Source organism: Equus asinus, chromosome 26, assembly GCF_041296235.1.
Source record: "Equus asinus isolate D_3611 breed Donkey chromosome 26, EquAss-T2T_v2, whole genome shotgun sequence".
Lineage (NCBI taxonomy): Eukaryota > Metazoa > Chordata > Mammalia > Perissodactyla > Equidae > Equus > Equus asinus.
In genome coordinates this window covers 30,664,217-30,691,626 of record NC_091815.1, presented here as the reverse complement: position 1 = coordinate 30,691,626, position 27,410 = coordinate 30,664,217, and the positions used below count along the sequence as shown (strand labels likewise).

Here is a 27,410-nt window from a genome sequence, read left to right as displayed (position 1 = left end):
GGACTGAGACCCAGTGAGTTAGGGAGAAAGTTCAGCTCTGAGGGACAGAGGGAGTGAGAGGAGGAAAGCATGGCAGGGACTTGGTGAGGCCCTTGTTGCCCCTCGCCTCTGCAGGGCGAATGGAGAGGCTCGTCTGGAGGAGGAGGGCATATCTGACCCTCTCCCCGGCCCTCCCGCTGTAGAAAGAAGTGATCCAGGCCCTGCCAAAGCTCATCAAGCTCAACCCCATCGTGGTGAAAGAGGTCTTCAACCGCCTGCTGGGCACGCAGCACGGTAGGTGCTATGCTCCCCTCCCCACGAGGGGCCAGCTCAGCCCTGGCCCTCAGTTTCCCTCCCCTTGGCTCTCTGTGCCCCAGCTACCCCGGAGGCCCTGCCTCAGGTGGTCGGGCAGGAGGAAGGGGTCCCAGAAGTGAGGTGTGGAGTACTGGGGGAGGCTGTCTGATGCCACCTTTAGGGAGAAAAGGGCTCACCCTGCCCCCTGGGGCTACCATCCCGACTTGGCGGTAGCTGGGCATCCGTCCTAAAGTTTCCAGGCCGCCCTCCCGCGATGTTTGGATGATGGTTTCGTCCACAGCGCAGGCAAAATATGGAGCTGGGGGCTGACCCAAGTAAGAGTCTTCCCTTTTCCCCGGGACGCAGTCTCCCTCAGGCACGGGCTCCACTCCAGCCCTCCCTTAGCTCTTGGCTGAGCTCTGAAGCTGTGCTGCGGGGCATTTTGTTTGACATGCTCAAAAAGAAACAATGAAACTGTCAACTTAGAAAGACTGCCAAGTGATATGGGATGGATTCCTGGGCCCTCGCTGCAGTGGGTGGAGCTGGGGAGGCTGCCTGTTCCACACGTAACCTGGTGATTTAAGACGCACGAGTGTCTGGGACCCTCAGAACAGCACCGGCAGAGCCGTGTCCCCTTGCCCCCTGCACCGCAGCATGCAGTCTCACGCTGTTTGCACGTCTCTTGCCTGGCCCAGCCTGTCCTGTCCAGTAGATGCCCGTGAGCATCTCTGCTGGGGTCAGTGCTGGGGACCTGGCTGAGCTCGTCCTGCCTTGCCCCGCCCTGCGCTCATGGGTGTTTAGCCCAGTGCTGGGAGAGAATTGGCTCAGTTGCTGCTCTGATGAGGGTGGGAACCCTGTGTGTGGTGGGGGAGAGCGGGTGAAGGCCTCGGGTGGTGAGAGAAGGCTTCCCAGAGGGGATGGCTTTCCAGCCGCTGCCTCATTCGGTCCCTTCTCTGTGCTCTCAGTTTCTTCCTTCCCCTGCTCTAGCCCCTTGTCCCCCAGTCCCATGGAAGCGGAGGGCACCTCCTCTTCACCCCCCGCTCCCCCAGTCAGGGGACTGGGCCGGTCTCTTCACCTCGGCTTCCCTGCTGTCTCCTCCCCCGCCCTCACTCCCGCCCACTGCAGGCGAAGGGAACTCGGCCCTGTCCCCCCTGAACCCCGGAGAGCTTCTGATCGCATTACACAACATCGACTCAGTGAAGTGTGACATGAAGTCTATCATCAAAGGTGAGGCGCTCCCCGACCCCCCTTAAGTGGCCTGGCTGCTGCAGACCCAGGGAAGTCACCCACATGTCCCCGCTGGAATCTGCCAAGTCGGAGATTGTGCCACGTGCAGCCCCACCTCCCACCTCGTTCCCTCCCTCCCTCCTCCTCTCCTTCCTTCCTTCTTCCTCCTGTCTGAGGAACTGGTGCACGTGCTGTGCACTGGCACAGAGTAGTCCTCAAGAGAGGTGGGAGCCCTCTCTTCCCCAGCCCCGGCCGAGAACGAAGGCAGCAGAGCCCACTGCCGAGCAGGGGCCAGAGGCACAGCCAGCAGAGCAGATGGAGTGCCCCAGGCAGGTGCTGGACCAGGAGTAGATGCCTATCGAGTCTGGGCCAGAGCTGAGGCAGGAGAGCATGTCCCCAGGGGGTTTGGGGACAAACTAGCCAGCTCACCACAGTCAGTGGTTTCGCAGTAGCCACTGTTGCTTTACCGAGACTTGCTCTGAGCCAGGCTCTCCTAAGTGCCTTTCAGGCCGGCTGCCGATCCACACCGCCCGTCACCTGGTGAGTATGCTGACTTTCCGTTCTGTAGATGAGGAAATGAAGGTTCCAGAGAGGTTAAGTAACTTGCTCAGGGCCACACAGAAGCTAAGTGGTGCAGTGTGAAAAACAGAATCTGAAGCCAGGTGGACCCAAATTGGAATCCTAGCTCTGCCGGTCCGGCCCGCATATGGCCCCCTGGGTGTGAGGGCGCCTCCCGTGGGAAGAGCTCTCGCCCTCAGCTCTCCGCAGGATTCCCGCCGCTCCCTCCCTGAGGGGAGGTTTCTGGTCCAGAAGCCGTGCTTTCCCTTGGAGCTGGACGCCCTTTCTGTCGCCTGCTCTACTCAGAGGACAGCCGTCCTTGGTCCCTCCTCTCTCCTTTACGTGTGGGGCGGGGGTTCCTTCCTTGCTACTTAGTTTCTTGTCTAGCCTGAAATAGCTCGTTCAGTGACTTATTTCCTAGCCTTCCTCGCAAGGTCTCTCAGAAACTTGAGGTCAAGAGAAGAACTTAAGGGGCCGGCACGGTGATGTAGTGGTTAAGTTCGTGCGCTCCGCATCAGTGTCCCAGGGTTCGCGGGTTCAGATCCCAGGCGTGGACGTACACACTGCTCATCAAGCCATGGTGTGGCAGCATCCCACATACAAAATAGAGGAAGATTGGCACAAATGGTAGCTTGGGGCCAATCTTCCTCACCAAAAAAAGGAAGAACTTAGGAAAATCTAAAACCCACACTACAGCTGAGGAGGACCTAAGGCCTCCAGCGGAAGAGCAGTAAAGTGAAAAGGCTCTTGAAGCTCAGAGTCCAGGAGTGGTCTTTTTACACACCTCGGCCCCTTTGACAACCTCAGGAAAGTTATGGCCCATTCCCAAAGACTGTAGGCTCACACGGTTTTGCATACCATCTGAGGGGATTCACAGACCCCACCGCCCCACTGAGCTGAGCCCACTCATGGACCCAGATTTAGCCCCTGATCTTACACAGGGGAACCAAGGCCCAGGGGGGAAAAGGGCCCCACGGGTCACACAGGCGCCAGTGGCTAGGCGCCTGGAGATGCTGGCGAGGCCTGGCCTTTAGAAGCCCCTGTTTCCCACACACAGCCTCCATACTGCTGAGTTCTCAGCAGCGCCCCCCGCCGGGCTCCCTGCCAGCTCTTCATCCCCAGCACTCACTCCAGCCAGCCTCCAGAGCATGTGTCTCTGCTCGGGCGCCAGTGGTTTTCCTGGTGACAGTAGTGACCCCACTCGAGTCTAAGCTCCAGATCTGTAGTTCAGCCCTGCTTTGCACCGTGGGAATCCCAGTGCTAGAGAGTGTAAGCAGTCATTCCTGGGACTCACTCCCCCTTAAACCACCTCCCTTCCCTGGTGAGTTTTCTCTACCTTGACCTGCCAGGAATTAATTGTCCAGCAATTAAGAAAACTCACTGAGCACCTCTGCTCAGCCCTGTGCTGGGAACACAGCAGGGATGGAGACAGCCCTGGCCCTCCCCCCCGCACCCCCACCCCCACCCCGGGGCTCACAGTCCATCCCCAGACAGTAACAACCCAGAGTGGCCGGGGCTGCAACAGCAGAGCCCAGAGGGGACACCTGAGCTGAAACCACAGAAGGATGACTGGAGGTGAGGTAGCAGGGGAGAAGATGATCCCAGAGAAAGGAAGACCATTTGCAGAGGCCAAGAGATGCGCTAGTGTGGCCTGGTTCTGGAAATGCAGAGGTGGGCCTGGCCAGAGCTTTTGGTCTGGGAGAGGGGGCCTGGTCAAGAGATGGGGTCAGGCTGGGAACATTGAGAAAACTGTGCCTGGGCTCCGCCCACATGGGGTCTGTAGGCCACAGTGGGAGTTTGGATGTGATGTCGAGGGCCTCTGGGAAGGCCTTTGGAAGCCCCCTCAGGCTGCAGTCTGGAGGGTGGCTTAGAGGGCAGGATGGGAGGCCCAGGAGGAGGCTGGGGCAGAGCCGAGGGGAGGAGAAGCAGGGGGTGATGGTAGCGGCTCCCCGAAGTGAGCAGTGAGGAGCAGCGGGAGAGGGAGGAGCTGCTTCCGGTTCTGGCAGGTCCTCTGGCACTTTCACCTTCGGCACTCCCTTCTGCCCCTTCAGCCTAACAACCCGCCTTGCCTCCCCCCACCCTCCACCCTCCAGCCTCCCCTCTGCCTGTCTGCCTGTAATACCTCCATCCTCCCTTTTCCTTCTGGGACCCCCTTCCGTATAGCACCCACCCCTGTTCTCCATTAGCCTCAAGGATTGGGGGCCTCTCTCCTGGCTCAATAAAGACTTCCTGGTTGATGGACTCACATGGCAAGTGGTGTTTGGGGAAGAAGGGGTTCAGAGGCAGTTCCTGGGGTGTCCCTGTTAGCATGTGGATCAGAGCACTGCCGATCCCACTGACCTGGGGGTACCACGACCCACTCCTGAGGGAACAGACCCCAAGGCCTGCGCTGCTCTGCCTGCCCTCGTGGGTGCCCGTCTTGTGCCGGCGCTCCTTGGGCCCCTGCTGGCACTGGGTGCAGAGCCGGGAGCTCACGCCCAGCCCTTCTCCTCTCGCCCCTCCCTCCCTTATTACTCTCCAGACTGTGCCTCCCATGTAACCCAAGGCCTGGTATCCCCCCAGCACCAGCGCAAGCCCTTATGCCCCGTCAGTGTTGGGAGCGGGCAGTTCCTTGACCAGCCTGCTGGTGGAAGGCCATCTCCCCTGTCCGCTAGGGACATCAAAGCTGCCTTCTCTCTCCAGTCTGGGTGGAGGTGCCATGCTGCCCTGGTGAAGCGCAATGGCTCCTTAGGGGTTGGCCATGTATCTTTCCCACCTCGCCCTTTCTGAGGGTTGTCCCCAAAGAGAAAGGGCCAAGGTCTGCCCACTCTGCCCAGTGTGGGACTTCCTGAAACTGGGCATGTCTTTTCCCTTGGACCAAGCCCCCAGGCTTCCCAAGGCCCAGGCCACAGTGTCCCCTCAGACAGAGACCTGCTGGGTGAGGGAAGTCTCCTGTCTTGCCTGGAGCTTCAGCAAGTCAGGGCTGGGTCTCCCGTCGCACGGGCAGATAATGGGGCGGAGGCTCTCTATGGGGGGTGGGCTCCCACCTCCCAGGGGGCAGCTGGGCAAAGAGGACAGGCCCACTCTCCGCCTCCTCGCAGCCACCAACCTGTGCTTTGCGGAGCGGAACGTGTACACATCGGAGGTGCTGGCCGTGGTGATGCAGCAGCTGATGGAGCAGAGTCCCCTGCCCATGCTGCTCATGAGGACCGTCATCCAGTCCCTGACCATGTACCCCCGCCTGGGGGGCTTCGTCATGAACATCCTGTCCCGCCTCATCATGAAGCAGGTAACCCGCCCCGGCCACCCCAGTCCCACGGGCAGTGGGCTGCAGCAGGACACACTCAAGACAGATTGAGGCAGAGCCCTAGGTTTTTCTGGCCTGCTTACCACCCATCCCCAGGATGAGGAGAGCAAGCTGTACCGAGACCAGCCAGCCCCTTGCCCTGCCCTCGGCCGAGGCAGTACAGCGCTCCAGGGGTCGCCTACTCAGACAGCTAAGGGTGGCAGTGTGAGGAGTGAGGGCAGCTGGGCGGTAGGAGCAGACAGTAGACTTCAGGGGGTGCATCCCAGGAAAGGCGTGGCTGCCTCTTGTGCCCCCCACATACAACCAGCCAGGGTGCATATGAGAGCCGAAAGATGGTCCCATCTTTCAAGAGAGGCTAGAAATGAGTTTTTAGAAATGCCACAATGAAACAAAACCCCTCAGACTGGATTCAGCCCCAGGCTGCCCCTTTGCAGTATCTGGCTTAGAGGTTAAATGCCGACTCAGACAGACTTGGGTTCAAACCTGAGTTCTGCCCCTTGGTACCCGTGTGACCCTGGATGAGTCCCTGCACCTCCCTGGGCCATGTGTGACTAGCAGGGCTCACGTCGCCCCCTGGAGGCTGCTATGAGAATGAAATGAGCCGGTGCTGACAAAGCCCTTAGCCTGGGCCCGGCCTAGGGAGCCCCCTGTGTAAGGGCCACTCTCAGTTTTCTTCTCCCATTTTCTCAAGTTCCCCTCACGTCCCAGCTGCTTGGGGTCAGGAAAAAGTCAGAAAGTCCTCTGGAGGGAGGAGCCCAGAGGAATCTGTTGGATGATAGGGATTAGGACCCCATCTTGGCAAAGTCTTTCTCCCAGTTTCTGGGGGGCTGCCCGTGTGCCCCCTCACACCTGCTCCCTCCCCGCCCCGTCCAGGTGTGGAAGTACCCCAAGGTGTGGGAGGGCTTCATCAAGTGCTGTCAGCGCACCAAGCCCCAGAGCTTCCAGGTCATCCTGCAGCTGCCGCCCCAGCAGCTGGGCGCCGTCTTTGACAAGTGCCCCGAGCTCCGGGAGCCCCTGCTGGCCCACGTCCGCTCCTTCACCCCCCACCAGGTACCCCAGGGTGTGGGGTGGGTGGCCTCCAGCCCTGGGGCACTGGATGGGGGTGGGCAGAGGGGAGCCCTGCACTGCCACAAAAGGCTAGGGGCTGTGGAGGGTCAGGGATGTGGGGTACCCACCAGGTGTCTCTGGGCCAGAGCTCTCCTTAGCACCCCCATCCTCCTCTTCTCCTAGCAAGCACACATCCCCAACTCCATCATGGCCATCCTGGAGGCCAGTGGCAAGCAGGAGCCAGAGGCCAAGGAAGCACCCACTGGGCCCCTAGAAGAGGTGAGGGCCTGCAGCACCCCCCACCCCCAAGCCAGCAAGCCCCACGGGTCCTCCTCCCCACCCAGCCCTCTGTCTCTGCGGGACGGCTTCTGCTGCGAGCGGGCTGGGGAGACAGTTGTCCCTTACTCCCTGTGCCCACCCTGCTGTCTGCCTTAGGCTGGTGGCTGTCTCTCCTTTCCCACCATCCTCTGAGAGCAGCCTGGGTCCCAGCCCCCGCCCATCTCTTAGCTTCAGTGTGCCCCTCCCCACCCCCAGGACGACCTGGAGCCCCTGGCCCTGGCCCCAGCCCCGGCCCCCCGGCCCCCTCAGGACCTCATCGGCCTGCGCCTGGCCCAGGAGAAGGCCTTAAAGCGGCAGCTGGAGGAGGAACAGAAGCTGAAGCCTGGGGGAGCCCCCTCCTCGTCCTCCTCTTCCTCAGCCCGGCCCGGCCCTCCCCAGCCGGAGGAAGCCATAGATTTCCGGGAGGAGGGGCCCGAGTGTGAGACCCCGGCCATCTTCATCAGCATGGATGACGACTCGGGGCTGACCGAGGCCGCACTGCTGGACTCTAGTCTTGAGGGGCCCCTACCCAAGGTAGGGATGACGACTTCAGAGCAGCAAAGGAAGAAAAACATCAGGGCCTCGGGGTGAAGTCTGTGCACCGGCTGCCCCAGCTTGGGGGGTCGGGGGTCGGGGGGACCACGCTGTCTTTGACCGGCTCGCCCTTCTCCTGTCACCAGGAGGCAGCAGCGAGCGGGCTGACCGCCAAGGAGGAGCGGAGCCCCCAGACCCTCACCCCTGCCGGAGAAGACACCGTGAAGACCCCCAGCCCCGCCGCCGCAGAGGAAGCCGGGGAATCCGAGAACAAGGGGAACAGCTGACGGGGCGTGGTGGGGAAGGGGAGCGGGGCCGGGAGCTCGAGAAGGGCGGGGCGGGGCTTGACCAGCGGTGCTTTGCCTTTAAGAAAAATTTTCAAAAAGATCGCGGGTGTGGGGCGTGGGTGCTGTCTCGTCTCCGCTGCGCGTCGGCGGTGGGACTGCGCGGGATCCAGGGGGCGTGCCCGGGCGGCTGGAAGGCTGGAGGCCGCCCGGCGCGGGGCGAGGGCTGCGCCTGCGCGGAGCCTGCTCCTCGGCCCGGCGTCCCCGCCCCCCCTAACGGCCCGCCCCGCCCCCTTAGAAACGGGCGCTGCCGGCGTGGCTGCCGCCCGGCGAGTACAACCGGGCGACTGGTCTGGCTTGCCTGTCTGCAAGCCTTCCTCCGAGAAGTCTGCAACCCCCTTTTGAACCATGGGGGACCCGCCGCCCGCCCCTGATCTTTCTGCCCGGCAGCCCTCGAGCCGGAGGAGTTCCCAGGTCTCTGAGCAGCGCAGTCAGGAACGCGCTCAGCTCCCGCCCGCGGTCCCCGACGGGGTGCAACAGATGCCGCTGGACGCCCAGGTCCTGCGGAGCAGTCAGGAGATCTTGGAGAGCCAGGCCAACCTCCAGAGCTGGTCACAAGGGGCCAGCCTGAGTCCGTATGAGCAATTGGCCATGTTCCAGGCTGAGGAAGCCCAGTTGGGTGGCATGGAGTACCCGTCCTTGAATACGGGCTTTCCCTCGGAGTTCCTGCCCCAGCCTTACCTGGATGGAGGCGGCATCCAGGTCCCCGGCAACGCCAGCCTAATGCAGCAGCTACAGCAGGGCCGAGGCAACGTCTTCCAAGAACTGGAGTCTGCCTACCAGGAGCCCCGGCCCGACCTCCTGGGCCAGTTCAGCATGTACCAGAGAGAAGACCTGCAGTTCAGCGCGAGCGCCCAGCACGGGCCCTACATGAGTGATGACCCTGCCCTCCAGTTCTCACCCTCTGAGCTGGGCTTCATGTCCTTCAGTATGCAGGTGCCCGAGCCCGAGCCTCGGGAGCTGGCAGTGCAGAACGCCAAGGCCTACCTGCTGCAGACCAGCGTCAATTGCAACCTCAGCCTGTGAGAGGGGGCCTGGAGGGGTGGGGGGCGTGGGACCCTGTCTCAGGCTCTGGGGTCTCATCAGGCAGACAGGGGATCGCCCCTCATGGAGAACCAGCGACCACTCGGGGCGTCTCACAGCCCAGGAGTCAGGGAGTAAATGCTACCAACAGCGAGCATTGACTTACCAGACATTGTGCCAGCACTTCACACAGTAACATCTAGTTCTCACGGCTGAGATTAGCACATCTCCTGCTCTATTTTACAGAGAAGGAAACCCAGACAGAAAGTAGGTCCCGTATCCAAGATAACACAACTAGGATGAGGCAGAGCCAGGATTCTGGCTCAAGTAATTTGCTCCCTGAGACCGTTATCCACTGAACCCTCCTGCCTGGGGAAGGCACTTGCCAAGGCCACTTAGCACAGTCATAATACACCTCTCTGCCCCCATTACCTCCTCGCGAAGCTCACATTCTAATGGGAGAATGGACAATAAATATAATAAATGATAAGAGCTAAGGTAGGGGCCGGCCTGGTGGCGCAGCGCTTAAGTGTGCATGTTCTGCTTCGGTGGCCTGGGGTTTGCTGGTTCGGATGCTGGGTGTAGACATGGCACCACTTGGCAAGCCATGCTGTGGTAGGCGTCCCATGTATAAAGTAGAGGAAGATGGGCACAGATGTTAGCTCAGGGCCAGTCTTCCTCAGCAAAAAAAGGAGGATTGGCAGCAGTTAGCTCAGGGCTGATCTTCCTCAAAACAATAAATAAATAAAAGAGCTAAGGTGAAAATAAGCAGGGTAGAGGGGATAGGGAGGGCATATTAAATAGCATGAGGTCAGGGGAGGTCCCTCTGAGGAGGTGACATTTGATCAGGGACCTGCCGGAGCTGAGGATGCCCTGGAGGAAGTGGTCCAGGTAGAAGACATAACAAGTTGAAAGGCTTTAAGGTTGGCTGTGTTTGAAGAACAGCAAGGAGGCTGGTTTGACCGGAACTAAGGGAGGAAGAGGAGGAGATGAGGTTGGAGAAGTAACAGGTCTTGCTAAAGCACAAAGCTGACCCCATCCCTCCCATGGCCAGAGCCTGCCGGGGCTCCCCAGTGGCCTCAGAAGGTTCACACTCCTCACAAGAGCCTTCAAGGCCCTGTATAATTCAGCCCCTGCCCGCTCTCCAAATTTCATCTATGGTCAGCTCCTACCTCAGATCCTAGAGTCTAGTCCAAATTAACCTCTAGCTCTTCCCAACAGTTCCGGCCCTTGGGATCTTAAAGGTCCTTTATTGAAAAGCCCTGGCCAAAGTCTGACCTCTCCCTACCCTTCCAATTCAGTGATGGTCCTCCCCCACACCCAAGACTGCCGCCAAAGGGTTTCCACACTGCAGAGGGTTAGATATACATGCTTTGAAGTCAGACCAACTTGATTTCAAATCCTGGCTGTGCTACCACTGTGACCTCAACTTTTCTAAGCCTCAGTTTCCTTATCTGGAGAGTGGGGATCATAATTGTTCCTCAGACGTATGATGGTGGTGAGAATTTAACATTGCTCTCAAGTGCCCAGCACAGTGCCTGACTTGCGGGAATGGAAGCCATACTGTTATCACTCCAGCCTGCTCTCCTCCCACAACCCGTCTCCCTCACTCCACCAGCCCCACTGACCTCCTCAGTGTTCTTCCTACCTGCCGGGCACACCCTCAGCTCAAGGCCTTTGTACATCACACCCAATCACGTCCTCTGCATCTTCCTCCCCAATCCTTTGACTTTCCTTTTTCATGTCAGATTGCGTTGGCTGGGACCTCCAGTGCAGTATTAAACAGAAGTCAAGAAAGCAGGCATCCTCCCAATCTCACAGGGGAAAATATTCATCTTTCTCCTTTATGTTTGGTGTGTGCTGTAGGTTGCTTGTGGCTACCCTTTATAAGATTATAAAAAATTACCTTCTATTCCTAGTTTGCTAGGTTTTTAAAAATCATGAACGGGTGTTAGATGTCAGCAAACTATTTCTCTGCACCTGTCAAGATGATCTTACATATCTCCTTTTTTTTTTTTAAGATTTTATTTTTCTTTTTTCTCCCCAAAGCCTCCAAGTATACATAGTTGTGTCTTTTTAGCTGTGGGCCCTTCTAGTTGTGGCATGTGGGACGCCACCTCAGCATGGCCCGATGAGCGGCGCCATGTCCGTGCTCAGGATCCGAACTGGTGAAGCCCTGGGCCACTGAAGCAGAGCGCACGAACTTAACCACTTGGCCACGGGGCCGGCCCTTTACATATCTCCTTTAACATATTAACATGATGAATCATATTTTTGTCTATTTTCCTAATATCAGTCCAGTCTTGCATTCCTCTTATTAGCCTGATTTAACCCTGGTGTGTCATCCTTTGGAGAAGTTGCTGCATGTCCTTTGCTAATATCTTGCTCAGGACTTCAGTATCTATATTTCTAAATGAGATTAGCGTAGAATTTTTCTTTCCCCTAGTTTCCTTGAGTTTTGCTATTAAGATCATATTTGATTCATAAAATGTCTCACGGGGCTGGCCCCGTGGCCGAGTGGTTAAGTTCGCGTGCTCCGCTGCAGGCAGCCCAGTGTTTCATTGGTTCAAATCCTGGGCGCGGACATGGCACTGCTCATCAAACCACGCTGAGGCAGCGTCCCACATGCCACAACTAGAAGGATCCACAACGAAGAGTATACAACTATGTACCGGGTGGGGGGGGGGGGGGCGGGGAGGCTTTGGGGAGAAAAAGGAAAAAATAAAAATCTTCAAAAAAAATCAAATGATGTACCCTTTAAAAAGTAAAATAAAATAAAATAAAATGTCTCAGGGCCTGTGCACCTGCTGTTCCCTCTGACTGAAGCTCTTCCCCTCCCCGGTATCAGCGTGGTTTGCCTGCTCACTTCATTCAGGTCTCAGCTTAAATGTCACCTTGGTGAGGCCTTTCCCTGGCCCCCTTATTTAAAATTGCAAAGTGTCTCCTCTCCCTGGCATTCCCATTCCCTGCTTTATTTGTCTCCACAGAAATTACCACCCCCTGACACACTATGTATTTTGCATATTTGGTTAAATTCTGTCTCCATCATCAGGTGGTCAGCTCCACCAGGGCAGGGACACTTTCTCTTCTCTACTGTGTCCCCAGTGCCAGGCACGGGGCCAGACACACAGCAGTGAGCTCAGTGAGTGATGTCCCCCGCCTCCCACTCCCTCCCGCGGGAGGCAGGTACGAGCACCTTGTGAACCTGCTGACCAAGATCCTGAACCAGCGGCCCGAGGACCCCCTGTCCATCCTGGAGTCGCTGAACCGCACCGCCCAGTGGGAGTGGTTCCACCCCAAGCTGGACACGCTGCGGGACGACCCGGAGATGCAGCTCACCTACGAGATGGCCGAGAGGCAGAAGGCCCTGTTTGTCCGGGGCGGCAGCGGTGAAGGCGAGCAGGACATGGAGGAGGAGGTGGTGAGTGAGCCAGTGGGGAGGGGCGTGCACGAGGTGAGGGGGGCCCGGCCTTAGGCATAGCCTGTGCTGAGGCCTGGAGGTAAGGGGAGTGGGGGGCACCACAGAAACATGAATGATTTCAGTCCAGAGTGTGCACCCGGCAGAGGGGGCTGGGATCAGGTCACAGAGGGCCTTGAACGCCAGGCTAAGGGGCTAGGACTTTCTCCTGAGGCCAGTGGACTGCTGTGGAAGGGTTTGAGGCAGAGGAAAGGCTAGTCCGCTCTGCCTCAGAAAGCTGACTCCAGCTGCCACGTGGAGGTGGAGGCTGGTCTCTCCTTCCAGCACTTACTCTCCCTCCAGAAAATAGTCTCTCAACACTGAATTGCCCCCTAGCCCCTAGACTCAGTTTCCCCTTTTGTAAGTTGGGACCGGCTAAGAATTCTTCCACCCGTGACTCTTTAATATTCTACTATCCTCAGAATATTTATGTCCCCGGTTCTGTTTCCAGAATTGGACGAGTGCTTAAAATTCGGGTGAAGTGTTCACTCCTTCAAGCAACATTTACGGAGGACTGTCTGTTTAAGATAATTCTGACACCTCCAGGCCCCCTGCTAAGAGCTTAGGAGCACTGTCTGGTTTCGTCCCTGAAACAATCCTGTAAGACAAGCACTCTTTATTATTTCTATCTGTAGAGGAAGGACTTCGGCTCAGAGCAAGGCAGCTAGGAAGTGCGGAGACCAGATTAGGAAGGCAAGACCACGACTTCCAGAGGCCCCGCTGCAACTTCTGCCCTGTCTGCAGATGCGTTGGCCTGTGCTCGCTTTTTTTTTTTTTTTTTTAAAGATTGGCACCTGAGCTAACAACTGTTGCCAATCTTCTTCTTTTTGTCTTTCTGCTTTTTCTCCCCAAATCCCCCCAGTACATAGTTGTATATTCTAGTTGTGGGTCCTTCTAGTTGTGGCATGTGGGACGCCGCCTCAAAGTGGGCTGATGAGCGGTGCCATGTCCGTGCCCAGGATCCGAACCAGAGAAACCCTGGGCCGCGATAGGGGAGCAAGCGAACTTAAACACTGGCCACGGAGCTGGCTCCTGTGCTCGCTTCTATGCTTCTGAGGTTCTAGGATTCTGGCGACAGTGGGGTGGGATGGCGAGAGAACGCGGGAACGACAGTCTGCCAAAGGAATGAGTGCTTGGGTGAGCAGAGCGCAGGTGGGAATCCAAGTCTTAGGCAGGAAGGACAGTTTTACCTGAGATTGTGGTTTAAATTTCAGATCAACGGTCTCTCCTTGGGAGACCCCCTTAGAACTGCACGCTGCCTCCCCCTACACCTCCAGGTCGCACGCGCTTCTATCCCAAGTCACTGAAGGCCCCGCCTCCTTAGAACGCTCTGCCCTAGAGGCCCCGCCCCCTTAGAGCCCCGCAGCTCTCGAGGCTCCGCCCCCTTCGAGCGGCCGGTCCTTGAGGCACCGCCCCCTAAGCGCGGAGCTGGACTTCTTCCTGTGAGGTCTGCAGAAGGACCAAACTGTGGGCGTTTGTGGCCTGTGCGTATTTCTGGGAAAAGACTCGAAAGAAATCCGTGATTTAGCATTTTGTATTTATTCTTCTGTCAGACGGGAGGCAGGGCTCTCATCTCTCTCATTTTTCTATTTCTTCCAAATGGCCAGCCATGATGCCCAACAACATTTCTGGAAAAATCCATTCTCTCCCCCCTGCTTTGAACTGCCACCTCTACCATTTATTTCCACCCCTATGGAGTCAGGTCTGTTTCTGGATTCTCTATGCTGTGCCTTTGCTCTGCGGATGGCTTTCAGCCCTAGAATTCTCCAGCTTGATGGGTACAGCGGCTGCACAGCAAGTATGGCTGTTTGGTAGCATAAGGCTCCCCATCACTGCGCCTCTGTCTTGAAAAGTTCCTGACTATTCTCACATTGATAATTTTAGACTAACTTTAGTATTGTTGGGTCACGTTCCAAAAGCTAACACCTTGCTGTACTTGTTTCACAACCCAGGTCACCTGAAGGCAGGGAGATGATGTCAGAGAAATGGAGACAAGTGGCTTAGACAAGATAGAAGTTTTCCTCACACCTGATAGTCAGGTGCAAGCAGCCTAGGGCTGGCAGGGTGGCTTCCCAGCGAAGGGACACCCAGAGCTCTCTTCTCCCCTCACCCCGGACTCCCCTCCCCCCAAGAACCAAGAGAGCAGTTTTCAGCATCATAGAAGCCTGGGTATAGACCCTATCTCTGGCCGATGGAGTCAGTAAGGCTCCCTCTGGGCTGCAAGAGCTGGATTAAAATGGCCCAAGCAGTTCAGCAAAACATAGAATTACTTCACTTCTCCAAGAGTGGGCAGAGTTGGGGCAGCATCTCTATGAGGTCGTGAAGAATCTGGCTCTTTCCTGCCTTCTGCTTTGCCTTCTTCATCATGTCGACATTTGGTCCTTGAGCTTGTCGCTCTCCGTTCGAATAATGGCTGCTGCAGCTCCAGACATCATATCCCTACACCAGTGGCCCAAACAGGGAGAGAGAGAGGGAGGGAGCTTTTCCTTGTGAGTCTCCGCCTCCCTCCTTTTTTTAAATCAGGGGCGCAAAAGTTCCCCAGAAGCCTCTCAGAAAACCTCTGCTGGCGTCTTATTGGCCCAAATTGGGTCTCATGCCATTTCCAGCTGCAAGGGAGGCTGGGAAAGTGACCGTGGAGCTTCTCCAGCCTGCAGAAGGCCAGCAATGGAGAAAGCGGTTGAGGATGGTGCTGGCTCAGTGAGCTGACAGTGACTGACCCCATGGAAACCAAGGGCTGGGGTGTGGCTGGGCCCAGGGCTGAGCTGGCAGTCAGGGATTCCAGTGCTCATATTTCACTTCTGCTCCTCTCTCCTCACCCACCTCCTCCACTTGGCAGTGTACGGTCACCCCACAGCTCCCCAGTTTACTTTTTGAAAATTCCATCCAGTTACCACTAGGAAATCTTTTCTCCCCAATCATAGATAGGATCTTCCTGGAAACTGGGAGAAAGAAAGAGGAAGAAAGATTCTGGCCACAGGAAGTAGAGAGGTTATGGATCAGGGGCACGGGAGCCTGACCAACCTGGGTTCAAACCCAGCTGTGCCAAGGGAATAATCTGGAGGCAAGGAGATGCCTGCTGTCCTTCCTGTCTGCCCAGTCACAAATTGCAGGGGGAGGGCAGCCGAGTCTGAGCTGTCCTTTTAGGGTAGCTGTCTACTCTTCCTCCATCAACAGTGGCCGGAAGCACAGGATGATGTTATTTAAACATGGTTGGTGAGGACACATTCCATTGTCATGTGGATGGAGAGCTTCCTAGAAAGAGGGTGATGGCCATCGGCTCACGAACCAGGCACGCACCCCAGAGAGAGTCTCCTATGCTCCTTCCCTTATCTTCCCTCCTGGCTTCCTGGCTGCAAGACGGAGAGTCTTGGCATTGGGTTTGGACTCTACGTCCTGCGTCAATGATGTCTACGTCAATTAGGCAAACAAGCTTTTGCGTGGTGTTTAAGATTGAGGGAAGCTGCCAGAACCACTTTCAAAATAACCATTCTCCTCCTACAGAGTTTTCGTCAGGGTGTGCCACGACAAGCTGAGATGACAAACAGCCCAAGAATCTCAGTGGCTTAGAACCACACAGTTTATTTCCCGCCCACCCCACCTGCCCACCCAGGGTTGGCAGGAGGACTCTGCTCATCAGCCGCTCGAGGACCCAGGGCGAGGGAGGTTCCCTTGTGACACGGGCTTCCACAGATGCAGAGAAGGAGAAAGAGGGCGTAACAACTCCCCGTGGGTCCTCACAGCTTCTGCCTGCATGTGACGCCTGTCCCTTGCACTGCCATTTCAAATGGTCAGAGCAGGTGACATGGCCACTCCTGAATTCACTGGGGGTGGGAATGTACAATCCTGCTGTGGGGAGGGGACTTCAAACACTTGTGAACAATAGTATCTCGAGCAAGCATAGAAAGAAGATGCAATAAATTGTTCGTTTTAACTCAGTGTTAACACACTGAGCTTTAAAAAAAAAAATGGGAATGCAGTGTATACCTTTAGAAAAAAACCTCAGTATGCTTGTCGCCAAATCTTTTACATCAGCTGGCACAATTTAAGCATCACCGTTCATTTTCACACTGCCCATCTGTTATGGGTTGAATTGTGTCCGTCCCCGGCCCCCCCGCAAATTCATATATTAAAGTCCTCACCCCCAGGACTTCAGAATGGGACCTCGTTTGGAACTAGAGGCGTTGCAGGTGTAATTAGTTAAGATGAGATTATACTGGGGGAGGGTGGGCCCCTAATTCAACAAGACTCGTGGCCGCATAAAGGGTTAACTTTGGACACAGACACACACACAGAGAAAACACCACGTGAACACGAAGGCACAGAGCGGGGTGATGCTGCTACAGAGCCAGGAAGGCCACAGATCATCAGCAAACCACCAGAAGCTAGGAGAGAGGCGTGGGACAGGTTCTCCCAAACCTCAGAAGGAACCAACCGTGCCGACATCTTGATCTCGACCTCTGGCCTCCAGAACCTTGAGACAATGCATTTCTGTGCTTTAAGCTGCCTCTCTCGCGGTGCGTTATAGCATTCCTAACAAAGTACTGTACCATTTTATCATTTATGTAGCCCTTTGAAAGGTGTCTCAGTACATTTGAAATGGGAGACAAATAGTCTTTAGCGTGCCTAATAAAAGTTAGGAATTGCACGTATTAGCTCTAGAATTCTCATCTTTTTCACGAAAAATGGCCAGTGACTCCAACGGCCGTATAAAGGAACTGGAGAAAACGTGTTCACCTTGAAACTTTTTATTACCTTGAGTTTCCAATTGCTTGGTGGCGATCATTGTTCTTTCTGGAAGCCGTCCACAGTCCTTAAATGAGAAACTCATCTCTTTGATCTGATTTTCCCCCTGACTTAAGTGGGTGTATGTGTTTTTCTTTGTGATACATTTTCTTGGACCACAGGCAAGCCTTTTCCCCAGAGCCAAGTTAAGGGGGATGAATGGGCATATGAGTCAAGACTATGTGGTTTCCAATAACAGACACCCGCCAGAGCTCGCTAAAATAAGGGGGAGGATTTATCAGAAAGATACGAGGCATCTCCCGGAATCAGGGCACTTGGGTGGGCTGCAGGAATAGCTGGACCTGAGCCCACCAGCTCTGACCCTCCATTTTCTCTTTCTCTCTGCTCACTGGCCTCAGGCATCTCTCCATGTGCAGTTAATCGTCCACGACACGTTTACACGATTCTTTTCCAGCCACACGCAGAAGTTGGCCTGTGCACTCATTCCCTATGGCTGCTGTAACAAATTACCATACCTCAGTGACTTGCGACAGCATCATGTATAACCTCACGGTTCTGGAGTTCAGGATTCCAAACCGGGTCTCGCCAGACTAAAGTCACTGTCAGCCAGGCTGCCTCCCTAATGGAGGCTCCTGGGAGAATTTGTCTCCTTGTCTTTTCCAGTTTCTAGAGGCCGCACATTCCTTCCTGTATTTTCAAAGGCAGCGTCGCATCTTCAGATCTCTCTCTGCCTCTGATCTCTGCACCTGTCAGCACATCGTCTCAGACTCTCCTGCCTCCCGCTTTCACTCACCAAGACTCCTGTGATGATGTGGGACCCCACCCCGACAGTCCAGGGTCATCCCCGCCAACTCAAGACCCTCAGTTTAATCACAGCTGCAAGTCCCTTTTGCCGCGGAGGAGAACATACTCACAGGTCCAGGCATTAGGACATGGACATCTTTTGGGGGGGGGCATTATTCTGCCTACCATACCCCCACTCTCTCCATCCTGATTCAAGTTCTGGCGACAGAGCGTGTGGTCTCCCTGGTCTGGGCCGTGTGTGTCCCCATGCTGATCTCATGAGGAAGGACCCTATCTCTTTTGTTCTCTGGTATATCTCAGAGCCTGCCCTGGCAGGGCTGGCACCCACTGGGTCTTTAATAAAGATTTCTGGGCTGAGTAAACAAAAAAAGTGTTGGGGACCGCCTTGTGGGCATGAGGATGTGGGGGCAGCTAGACCCAGACTTCACTGTATTCCAGCCCCAGCCCTCAACTCGCTTCTTCTCCTTGTTCTCCCTCTCTTTCTGGGCCTCCTCTCTCCCTCTCACTTCCTGAACAAAGCAGATGGTGAAGGGGGAGGCAGTGAGGGTGGGACTTACCACCGCCATCCTCCAGCGTCACTGATTCCTGGGTTCGAGCCCTGCCTCTTCTCCTTCTTTTTATTTATTTATTTATTTATTTTATCGAGGTCATAATGGTTTATAACACTGTGTAGTTTCAGGGGTACTTTGTTATATATCAGTTTCTGTATAGACTGCATCGTGCTCACCACCAGTAGTCTAGTTTTTATCTGTCATCACACATATGTGCCTCTTTACCCCTTTTTCCCTTCCTCCGACCCCCTTCCCCTCTGGTTCTTCCCCACTAATCTGTTCTCTTTGTCCATGTGTTTGTTTATCTTCCACATATGAGTGAAATCATGTAGTGTTTGCCTTTCTCTGTCTGGCTTATTTTGCTTAACAAAATTCAAAGTCCATCCATGTTGTTGCAAATGGGATGATTTTGTCTTTTTTATGGCTGTGTAGTATTCCATTGTATATACACCACATCTTCTTTATCCAGTCACCGGGTGATGGGCACTTGGGTTACTTCTATGTCTTGGCTATTGTGAATAGTGCTGCAGTGAACATAGGGGTGCATAAGTCTCTTGGAATTGTTGATTTCAAGTTCTTTGGATAAACACCCAGTCATAGGACAGCTGGGTCATATGGTATTTCTATTTTTAATTTTTGGGGGAATCTCCATACTATTTTCTATAGTGGCTGCACCAGTTTGCATTCCCACCAGCAGTGTGTGAGGGTTCCCTTTTCTCCACATCCTCTCTAGCATTTATTATTTTTCGTCTTGTTAATTATAGCCATTCTGATGGGTGTAAGATGATATCTCATTGTAGTTTTGATTTGCATTTCCCTAATAATTAGTGACCTTGAACATCTTTTCCTGTGCCTGTTGGCCATCTGTATATTTTCTTTGGAAAAATGTCTATTCATATTCTCTGCCCGTTTTTTGATGGGGTTGTTCATTTTTTTGTTATTGAGTTGTATGAGTTCTTTACATATTATGGAGATTAACCCCTTGTTGGATATATGATGTGCAAATATTTTCCCCCAGTTGGTGGGTTATCTTTTCATTTTGTTCACGGTCTCCTTTGCCTTGCAGAAGCTCTTTAGTCTGATGTAATCTCCTTTGTTTATTTTTTCTTTTGTTTCCCTTGCCTGAGTAGACATGGTATTTGAAAACATGCTCCTAAGACCGATGTCAAAGAGTGTACTGCCTGTATTTTCTTCTAGGAGTTAAAACTTGCCTTTTCTCTTAATTTGCTATGAGATTTGGGGTATCTGTTAGGAGTGCATTTGGCTGCAGGTATCAGAAAACATGACTAGAAGTGGCTTCTTTGTCCCATCGAACAAGAAGCCCAGGGGAGGTAAGGCAGCTCAGTGATGCCTGGGGGACCACGCAGTTTCCACCTTTCAGCTCCACCACCATTAGGGTAGAGGACATGTGTTGCCTCATGGTCCCAAGACAGCAGCTGTAGCTCCAGGTATCACATTCCATTCCAGGCAGGAAAAAGAGGGAAGGATGAAGGAACAAAGGGTTTTCTCCTAGCGTGGTTTTGCCTTTTCTTTTCCAACAAGGGACATCCTCCCCTAGGACTGGCCCCTACATCTCACTGGCCAGAAGCGATTTCATAAGCCAGCTGGGTTACAGAGGGGTTTCGCTCTCTGGACTCTGGAAGAGTCAGGCCAGGGAGCAGGGCTTCAGCCTTCTGCCCTCTGCTCTTCACCCCGTCTCTGTAGACCGAGACTGCAGTGCCCAACATCATGGAGACAGCCTTCTACTTCGAACAGGCGGGCGTGGGCCTGAGCTCAGACGAGAGTTTCCGCATCTTCGTGGCGCTGAAGCAGCTGGTGGAGCAGCAGCCCATCCACACGTGCCGCTTCTGGGGCAAGATCCTGGGGCTCAGCGGCAGCTACCTGGTGGCCGAGGTGGAGTTCCGGGAGGGCGAGGAGGAGGTGGAGGAGGAGGAGGTGGAGGAGCTGACGGAGGGCGGCGAGGCCATGGAGGCGCACGGCGAGGAGGAGGGCGAGGAGGACGAGGAGAAGGTCACCGACGTCATCCCCAAGCCCACGTGGAAGCCGCCGCCGGTCATCCCCAAGGAGGAGAGCCGTTCGGGCACCAACAAGTTCCTGTATTTCGTGTGCAACGAGCCAGGCCGGCCGTGGACGCGGCTGCCGCACGTCACGCCCGCCCAGATCGTGCACGCGCGCAAGATCAAGAAGTTCTTCACCGGCCACCTGGACGCGCCGGTCATCAGCTACCCGCCCTTCCCCGGCAACGAGGCCAACTACCTGCGGGCCCAGATCGCCCGCATCTCGGCAGCCACGCACATCAGCCCGCTCGGCTTCTACCAGTTTGGCGAGGAGGAGGGCGACGAGGAGGAGGAGGGCCGCGCCGGGCGCGACACGTACGAGGAGAACGCCGACTTTGAGGGCATCCCGGTGCTCGAGCTGGTGGACTCCCTGGCCAATTGGGTGCATCACAGGCAGCACATCCTGCCGCAGGTGAGGACCGGGGCCTCCTGCCTCCCCGCCCAGAGAGGAAGCGGGTGGCTCAGGTGTGGCTCCCCGACAATGATACCAAGTACCCACCCCCTGCTAGACATGGTGCTCAATAACATTCACGCATCCATTCCTTCACCTGTTCAAGAGGTATTGGTGGACAGCCCCCTGCCAGAAACCTTTGGCGCCAGAGGCATCTTGGGATTCTGAATTTTTCAGATTTTAAAACGGTGACATGGCACGGGGCAGGGGGCAGTCCTGTGGCCTAGTGGTTACATTCGCTGCACTCCGTTTTAGCAGCCCAGGTTCAGTTCCGGGTGCAGACCTACACCACTCGTCAGTGGCTATGCTGTTTGACGACCTACATAAAACATAGAGGAAGATTGGCAACAGATGTTAGTTAGCTCAGGGCAAATCTTCCTCAGCAAAAAAAAAAACGTTGATACAGTGCACGTAGCATATGCAACACCTTAAGCAGGGGCTGGGCTGCAGCTCATATTCAAAGGCTTCATTATTTCTGCAGGAAAACTGAATAGCCTCTCATCAGTTCAGGTCAAGGTTACTGCCAAATGACTCATGAAAAAACTTGGTTTTCAAAGCTTTTCAGATTTGGAATTGTGGGTAAGAGATCGAGGACCTGCATTGGGTGAATGTGTAACGTGTCCGAACTTTATATTCACCAACTATTCATTCAAGGACTCACCTGCTGTGTGCTAAGAACTTTTTATTTATTCATTCATTCACTAAACATTCATTGACCCTACAATGTTTTGGGGTTTTTGTTAAGGTTTGCTTTTTGGTGAGGAAGATTGGCCCTGAGTTAACATCTGTTGCCAATCTTCCTTTGTTTTTTCTCCCCAAAGCCCCAGTACATACGTGTATATCCTAATTGTAAGTCACTCTAGTTCTATGTGGGACGCCGCCTCAGCATGGCCTGATGAGCGATGCCATGTCCGCGCCCAGGATCCAAACCAGCGGACCCCGGGCCGTCGAAGCGGAACACATGAACTGAACCACTTGGCCACGGGGCCGGCCCTGACCCCACGATGTCTTATTGAATCCAAATAACTCCTTTTGAGGCCAGTACAGCTATCATTCCCATTTCATAGTTGATGGAACTGAAGTCAGCCCTACGCTGTGCACTTAGGTTTGTTCATTCACTCAACAAACATTTATCAGGTCTTCATGTAACCCAACAACAAGCCAACGAGGGAGGTACCCATGACACCCCATTTCACAGAAGAGCAGGCAGAGGATCGTATGGGCTGCTGGATGTCAGCTCCACAGGACAGAGATGTGGGGGTCTCTCTTCCCAAGGAGGTAACTCCTACTGCTAGAACAGTGCCTGTACGTAGTGGGTGCTCATTAAATACACGATAACTACGTGAATGAATGCGCTGACGGGGGCACCACCACAGCTCTCTCAGCCCCCTCTCCCCCTACCTGTGCGGCTAACCCTGTCCTCCTGCCCAGGCCTGGGTCCCTGAGGACAGGGCAAGCCCCCAATGGCCCTTCACTTCCTCCCAGGGAGCAGGCCGGGTTCTGCCCCCCAGGGGTGCCGCCTGACCTTCCCCCGCTCCTCCAGGGCCGCTGCACTTGGGTGAACCCTTTGCAGAAGACAGAGGAGGAGGAGGAGCTGGGGGAGGAGGAAGAGAAGGCCGACGAGGGGGTTGAGGAGGTGGAGCAGGAGATCGGGCCCCCGCTGCTGACGCCGCTCTCGGAAGATGCAGGTGAGGGTCCTCTCGCCTCGCCCTCCGCCAGCTCGGGGAGACTGGGGGACAGGGCGGGGCAGCCAGCCGGCCGAGGGCGTCTGTGCCAGCCTCTGCGGTTCCCTCATCCATCAAGTGGGCCTCGTGACGGTGCCTCCCTCACGGGGTAATGGGAACGCAGCCATCTCGTGAACCGTGTCTGGCGTGTGGCAATGGCCTAGAGGGTGGGCTATGGTCTTTCGAGTCCCATGTGGGCTGGGGGCGAGACAGAGAGAGAGAGAGAGACAGTTAGGGAGGCCTCCCCAGGGGAGGCGGGCCTTGAGCTGGACTTCGGAAGACTGGACCGGAATCTCCCGAGGTTGGGGTTTCAGGCACCAGGAAGAAGCAGAGGCTTCCTCTGAGACGTCTGTCTCCATTTCTCAGGTCTCAGGTGTGGTCACTGAGGCTCAGACAGGTGAAGTGGCTTCCTGGGGCCACCCAGCGAGAGAGGGGTCCAGAGCCGGAGCTCCAACACCACCGTTCCCTTCATGCCCCTCCTTGTTCTCCCTCTTTGCTCCCCCCCTTGTTTCTCTCTGCTTCACCTCCAGCGAGCTGAGCCTCTGACCTCCCTGGTGCTCTCTGCCCCCTGCAGAAATCCTGCACACGTCACCCTGGACCACGCGCCTGTCCTGCAGCCTCTGCCCGCAGTACTCCGTAGCCGTCGTGCGCTCCAATCTCTGGCCTGGGGCCTATGCCTACGCCATCGGCAAGTAGGTTTCCTAGTGCCGCCCAGGAGAGGGAGCCCCTACAACTTCTTCCAAGCCAGGCCGGGTGGGGCAGCTCGCCAGGGTGGGCAGATTGGGAGGACCCCCTTCCAGAAGGCCCCAGGGCTCACCCTCTCACTCAGCTCCCAGGGCTTCCACTAGGGCTAAAAGGAGAAATCCCAGACCAAAAGTGTGAGCCTCTTGGAGAGAGAATGGAGGATCAGAGAGGGGAAGGAACTGCCCTAGGGTCACACAGCATGTGCAGGATTCAAACCTGGATCTCCGGTCCCTTGGCCCTGGCTTTCCTGCTGCATGGGTCACGGAGCCAGACAGGACTCAGCAGACTCCTTTGGGGCAGCCCTAACAGGAATAGAGTCTCGTCTCTGGAGAGCTAACTTCCTCCCTGGACCCTCTGGACAGTTCTTCCCATTTGAAGGGTCTCCTCTCTATGGGCAGAAATCTTCCCCCACCAGTTGCTCCCAAAAGATTGGCAGGCCAAAGTCATTCCTGCACCTTCCCATCCATGGCTCCGCAGTCCCGGCAAGCTCCTCAGCCTTTCTTCCCTGGCCCATCCCTGCCTTGCAGCGGGGATGGGCAGACTTACCAGCTCTGTCCACCAGATGGCGTGATGGTTTCTCACAGACTCTCCATCTCAAGGATGAACCTGCGCTGTGTTGGCTACGATGGTTCACAGCCGGGCTGTGATTTCATGTCATCTTGATAATTTAACCACTTCCTTGGCAATTATTTGTTTTCTCCTCCAGAAGCAGAGAAGAGGCTTGCTTTCCTTAGCCAAAGCCCTTCTTCTGGCCACATCTTCACTTGCCAACATCCTTCTGAAAGGAAAAAATCCAAACTTGGAGCTCCACTCACCCATCCTTTCCCCACTCCCACCTGCCCACCTATCCGCCACCCATCCACCACCCATCCACCACCCATCCACCCACCCATCCACCACCCATCCACCACCCATCCTCCCACCCATCCACCACCCATCCACCACCCATTCTCCCACCCATTCACCACCCATCTATCACCCATCCTCCCACCCATCTACCATCCATCCACCACCCATCCACCCACCCACCCACCACCTATCCTCCAACCCATCCACCATCCATCCACCACCCATCCACCACCTATCCTCCCACCCATCCACCATCCATCCAATGCCCATCCATTCATCCGTGCATTTTTTTCTTTATAAAAGACTCTTGAACGTCACTGTTTGCCAGCTGTATGGTGGGTCGGGGAGGGATGGATGACAGCTCCTAACTGTCGTGTCTTGAGGGGGTCAAGGAAGGATTCCTGGGAAAAGCAGCCTTGATCTGAAATCTTTGGGGAAAGAAAGAAGTAAATGGAGGGAAAAGCAGGCAGAACATTCTAGACCAGAGCTTCCCAAACTGTGAGTGCCTAGGACTCGCTGGGGATTTGGGGGAGTCTGGTTAAATCTCGGGTTCTGGGTTTAAGGGTCTGGGTGGACCCTGAGATTCTGCCTTCCTAGCAAGCTCAGCCTCTTGGTGAGGCTGCCGGTTCCTGGAGCACGGGAGCCAGGGCGGGCTGGGGCCGGGGGCTTCCAAGGAAGCGGGGTGTTTGGAGGCTCCGAGGAAAACAATCCTCTGAGGAGTGGCAAGGCTGTGAACATAAGGTCAAGCTCCCTCTCTCTCCCTCTACTTCCCTGTGTCCCCTGCCTGTGTCTCAGGCCCCTGCCATCGCTCCCGTTTACTCCTATTTTCTTCCCTAGTTAAAATTCTGGGGGGAGGTCAGCTGGCTGGGACCCGACCAGTCATGTCCCTGTTTATAATGAGTCTCCTCCCTCCGGAACGTGGGCACCATGGCAGGGGGTCCTGTCTAACCGCACACTGCGAGGTCCCACATTGGCACCAGCGCTGTCCAGCACACAGAAAATATGAGCCACCTACGTCATTTTAAATTTTCCAGCAGCCACGTTCACAAAGTAAAAATAAACAGGCAAAATTAATTTCAGTAATATATTTTATTTAACCCTAAATACCAAAAGTATTATCATTACAACATGAAATCAATAATGTAAAAATTATTAACGAGCTATTTTATGTTCTTTTTTTCCGGAATCTGGTGTGAGGTTTACACTTACAGCACATCTCAATTTCGATGCTAACTTTTCATCAGAAACACTTGACCCCATTCAGATTTCGTCACTTTTACAGTTGCAAAAGTAGATTCATGTCCCCGAGTTGTCCCAGACTTACTTAGGCATTTTCCAATTGGGTATCAGTTTTATTGTTTAAATTTAAATTAATTAAAATTAAATAAGATCCACTCCACCCAACAAACAGCAGAATACGCATTCTTCTCAAGGGCACGTGGAACATTTGCCGGGATAGACCGTCTGCTAGGCCATAAACCAAGTCTCAATAAATTTAAAAGCCATGATCGTACAAAATCTGTGGTCTCTGACCACAATGGAAGGAAACTAGGAATCGATAACAGAAGGAAATTTGTTGGTAGATGGTTAGTAAATAGGGAGTGAACAAGCGAACAGAGAGCCCGGTGGGCACACTTCACCCTTCCTGTCTGTGCTGGGTCCTGCTCTTAGTGAAAGTCCGGCCTGGGCCCTTAGAGGGACGACCTCCCAGCGTTGTGTCTCACTGTCCCTCCAGGAAGTTCGAGAACATCTACATCGGCTGGGGCCACAAATATAGTCCCGAGAACTTCAACCCGTCCCTGCCGGGCCCCATCCAGCACGAGTACCCCAGCGGCCCCGAGATCATGGAGATGAGCGACCCCACGGTGGAGGAGGAGCAGGCCCTCAAGGCTGCCCAGGAGCACGCCCTGGCGACCGCCGAGGAGGAGGAGGAGGAGGAGGACGAAGACGAGGACGAGGACGCGGATGACTGAGGCCCCACGGCCCCCTGCCCCGAGCAGGCTGATAGCAGGTTTTCCCTGATACGCAGTTAGGTGTTGTTTTTTCTCTGTTGGTTTGCTTTCTGCGCCCGGAGCGCAGGGGTCGAAAAGGAAGGCAGCTGCTCTAATAAAACGTCCCCATGGCATTAGGGCTGAGCCATTCATTCATTCGTTTACCTCATTTGTTGACACGGCCTCCAAGACAAGGCTGTGGGGCTCTGCTGGGAACAGACGTTGCCCAGCACAGTCTCTCCCACCTGTGTCATCTACTCATTCATCTGGCCATCAAGCAACCATTGAAGTGCCTCCTGTCAGCCCAGCCCTTCACTGTGGACACAGGTGACCAAGGGCCTCAGCTTTATTGTCCTGGAGCGCACACTCCACAGGAGAGACAGACGCATCCCCAGGCAATGACAATCCAGGTGGGGGGGCCCAGGAGACTGCCAGAGCCCCTGAGCCGACTCTTCAAGGCTCAAGAGCAGAGTGAGGAAGGGCATTCCGAGCAGAGGGAGCAGCATGTGCAAAGACCCAAGGGCAAGAGAGGTGTGATATGTTGGGGTAGTTTCTGAAACTTCATTTTTGGGGACGTGGTATGAGGAGTTAGTGGTGAGAGATCATGTTGGAAAGAGAGGTTGGCAGAAACAGATCATTCAGGGCTTAACTTTGCCCTGAAAGCACTAGGGAGCCATAGATGGGCTTTGAGCAGGGGAGGGCCCTGATCATATTCATGCTTTACAAAGACCTCTCTAGACCCCAAGGGGAGGGTAGATAGAGGGATGAGGAGTCTGGGGGAGCAGAGACAAGGCTGATGCAGGGGATTTAGAGCAGGAGAGGAGAAGTTTGGACCAGGGCTGTGCAGAGGAAGGGACTGGAAAAGAGGAATTCAGATGACAGAATGCAAAAGACTTGGGGACTGGAAGCAGGGGTGAAGGCAAGCAGTGCAAATCTAGAGAGACGCGGAGGTCTGCCGGCTGGGTGACTGTGGGGGATGGCGCTGCCGGCCCTGTTATAGGAACACAGGAGAGGGTTAAGATTTGGAGTAAGATGTCAAGTTCATTGTCGGACTTGAGTACAGATGCCTCTGGGAGAAATCTGGGAGGCCATGGAATAGTGGGTCTGGGAAGATCTGTGATGGGGACTGGGGGGCCTTTGGGATCAGGAGGAGATCTGGGGTTACTAGTGGATCTTTGGAACACTGGAGGGTTGTGGGGATCGATGAAATTTTGTTTCATTGAGTGAGATTGTCGAAGATAGTGAAGTCACAGAGATAGATATTGCAGGTTGGTGGAAAATGTGGAGACGTTTGGGGTTAGCGTTAAGCACATAGTGGGTCGGACAAAGGCCTTGGAGTTTTATGGGTCGCTGAGGATCAGCGAGATTTGGGGCATCATCAGGGGTGGGGAGGAATGGCTGGAGATGCCATGCCAGTTGGGGACTTTAA

General features: G+C 55.0%; 2 protein-coding genes across 4 annotated transcripts in view; both read left to right on the top strand.

Moving 5' to 3' along the window:
* SYMPK (symplekin scaffold protein) overlaps positions 1-7,618 on the top strand; it is a 39,836-nt gene extending 32,218 nt beyond the window's left edge. For all 3 annotated transcript variants that reach the window (XM_070498347.1, XM_044759689.2, XM_044759688.2), the window contains exons 21-27: positions 183-273; positions 1,399-1,500; positions 5,139-5,326; positions 6,218-6,394; positions 6,575-6,670; positions 6,926-7,243; positions 7,390-7,618. In XM_070498347.1, the coding sequence (XP_070354448.1) occupies positions 183-273; positions 1,399-1,500; positions 5,139-5,326; positions 6,218-6,394; positions 6,575-6,670; positions 6,926-7,243; positions 7,390-7,530 (1,113 nt within the window). In that variant the 3' untranslated portion in view covers positions 7,531-7,618. The remainder of the gene's footprint in view (positions 1-182; positions 274-1,398; positions 1,501-5,138; positions 5,327-6,217; positions 6,395-6,574; positions 6,671-6,925; positions 7,244-7,389) is intronic.
* A 166-nt stretch (positions 7,619-7,784) lies between these two features.
* Positions 7,785-26,114, top strand: RSPH6A (radial spoke head 6 homolog A). The gene is made up of 6 exons (XM_014860959.3): positions 7,785-8,609; positions 11,797-12,031; positions 19,870-20,634; positions 22,217-22,361; positions 22,972-23,089; positions 25,726-26,114. Exons 1-6 carry the CDS (start codon positions 7,936-7,938, stop codon positions 25,961-25,963), a joined length of 2,175 nt encoding a protein of 724 aa, XP_014716445.3. The 5' UTR covers positions 7,785-7,935; the 3' UTR covers positions 25,964-26,114.
* The last annotated feature ends 1,296 nt before the right edge of the window (positions 26,115-27,410 follow it).

Bases quoted from the DNA above. Each gene is read 5' to 3' on its own strand.
- RSPH6A (XM_014860959.3), top strand. From the start codon at position 7,936: ATGGGGGACCCGCCGCCCGCCCCTGATCTTTCTGCCCGGCAGCCCTCG. The intron at 12,032-19,869 runs GTGAGTGAGCCA...CCGTCTCTGTAG, and splicing joins AGGACATGGAGGAGGAGGTG to ACCGAGACTGCAGTGCCCAA. The intron at 20,635-22,216 runs GTGAGGACCGGG...CCGCTCCTCCAG, and splicing joins GGCAGCACATCCTGCCGCAG to GGCCGCTGCACTTGGGTGAA.